The sequence below is a fragment of the Propithecus coquereli genome, unplaced genomic scaffold (genome assembly GCF_000956105.1).
Source record: "Propithecus coquereli isolate 6110/MARCELLA unplaced genomic scaffold, Pcoq_1.0 Scaffold299, whole genome shotgun sequence".
Lineage (NCBI taxonomy): Eukaryota > Metazoa > Chordata > Mammalia > Primates > Indriidae > Propithecus > Propithecus coquereli.
In genome coordinates, this window is record NW_012148607.1 from 1,592,151 (window position 1) to 1,593,960 (window position 1,810).

General features: G+C 35.7%; 1 protein-coding gene across 1 annotated transcript in view; it reads left to right on the forward strand.

The window, feature by feature from the left end:
- PIK3R3 (phosphoinositide-3-kinase, regulatory subunit 3 (gamma)) overlaps nt 1–1,810 on the forward strand; it is a 133,671-nt gene that overhangs the window by 100,264 nt on the left and 31,597 nt on the right. The window contains exon 3 of the mRNA XM_012648918.1: nt 1,427–1,607. Within this exon, the coding sequence (XP_012504372.1) occupies nt 1,427–1,607 (181 nt within the window). The remainder of the gene's footprint in view (nt 1–1,426; nt 1,608–1,810) is intronic.

Consider the following 1,810-nt stretch of genomic DNA (forward strand, 5'->3'; position numbering starts at 1 on the left):
TAGTAGTGAGAAGGGGGAAAGTAAATCTAACTATATTTTTGAACCCATTAGCATTGTTTAATTGAAATCAATCCATAGGTTCAAACCTATTATGTTTGACCTTTCACAAATCCCAACGCCTCATTTATCATGCATAATAGCATGAGATAGATATGGAGGCATATTTTTTTCTACTAAGTCTGCATACTGCTATAAGAAGAGTTGAATGAGAATGGTATGGTATTTTGCTGTGATATAATTACTCAACCTGCTATGGTTTTAGATTATGCCTTATGGAACTTACAAAATACTGCTATTTTAAACTTTGCTTATAAATTACCTTTTAAGGGACCATTTGGATATGTATGACTCAGTAAACAAAGGTGGTCTGAACTATCAAGCATCAAATTACGTTCATCTAATATACATAGCTCTTCAAAAGCTATACTTTATAAAATAGTTGAATGACTTGAACCATTTATATGTTGTGATGCCCTAAATAGCCATTTCTGAGAATTATAAGCAAGTGTAAAAGACAAAATAATGTAAGATGCTTGATTAATTACCCACCTAGAAATCATTCAACGAGCTTATGTTTGTGCATTAACAATAAAACTTTGAGTGTGTTGGTGACTATGTGACAAATGTTTATCATCCCCTTCATATGGAGATGGCATCTACTTCCTCTGCAAAGACGTAACAACCACCTAGCTTTAGGTCCTAAAGAGATTATCTGTTCTCCCTGAGAAAATATTGTAGAATTTAAATTAGAAAATTCATTCAGAAAGTAAACAAAAGATACAATTTGCTTCTGTTAAGTGATTTTTTGGGGGCTAAATTTATTGATATTAAATGCTGTGTAGATATGTTGACCTTCAATAACCTAGGTATTTTATGGACAAAAAAGTAGGTGTGAGGCCGGGCGCGGTGGCTCACGCCTGTAATCCTAGCACTCTGGGAGGCTGAGGCAGGAGGATCGTTTGAGCTCAGGAGTTCAAGACCAGCCTGAGCAAAAGCGAGACCCCGTCTCTACTAAAAATAGAAAGAAATGATCTGGACAATTAAAAATATATAGAAAAAAATTAGCCGGGCATGGTGGCGCATGCCTGTAGTCCCAGCTACTCGGGAGTCTGAGGCAGGAGGATCGCTTGAGCCGAGGAGTTTGAGGTTGCTGTGAGCTAGGCTGATGCCACGGCACTCTAGCCCGGGCAACAGAGTGAGACTCTGCCTCAAAAAAAAAAAAAAAATAGCTGTGAAAATAATATGATATTATATATACTTCTACACGCATAATTATATATGCCTTTTTACCTCTTCCAGCCTCATTAGCATAGTAAAACTTCTTTATTTTGTGACACCAAGGCTTCACATCTCCATATGAAAGTAGTACTTAATACTTCAATAGAATTTAGGGAAAAGTCTACAGTTGTTATCTTGTTTTTCACAGGAAGGGAGGCAATAATAAGTTAATAAAGATCTATCATCGGGATGGTAAATACGGCTTTTCTGATCCTCTGACATTTAATTCTGTGGTGGAGCTCATTAACCACTATCATCATGAATCTCTTGCTCAGTACAATCCCAAACTTGATGTGAAGCTGACATACCCAGTGTCCAGATACCAACAGGTATGATTATAGAAGTCCTTGATAGCTATTGAGCAAGTCATTATTTAACAGCATTACTTGATTCTATTTACCAGGCTTGTCAGTTTTTTTAAAAAAAAAGAAATGTAGTGATTTTAAATTTTCTACTTAAGATTTTAGATATTTTTGGAGCTTATTTTGTGATGACCCTTCTGTAATACTTGTTGCATATACTTATTAACTTT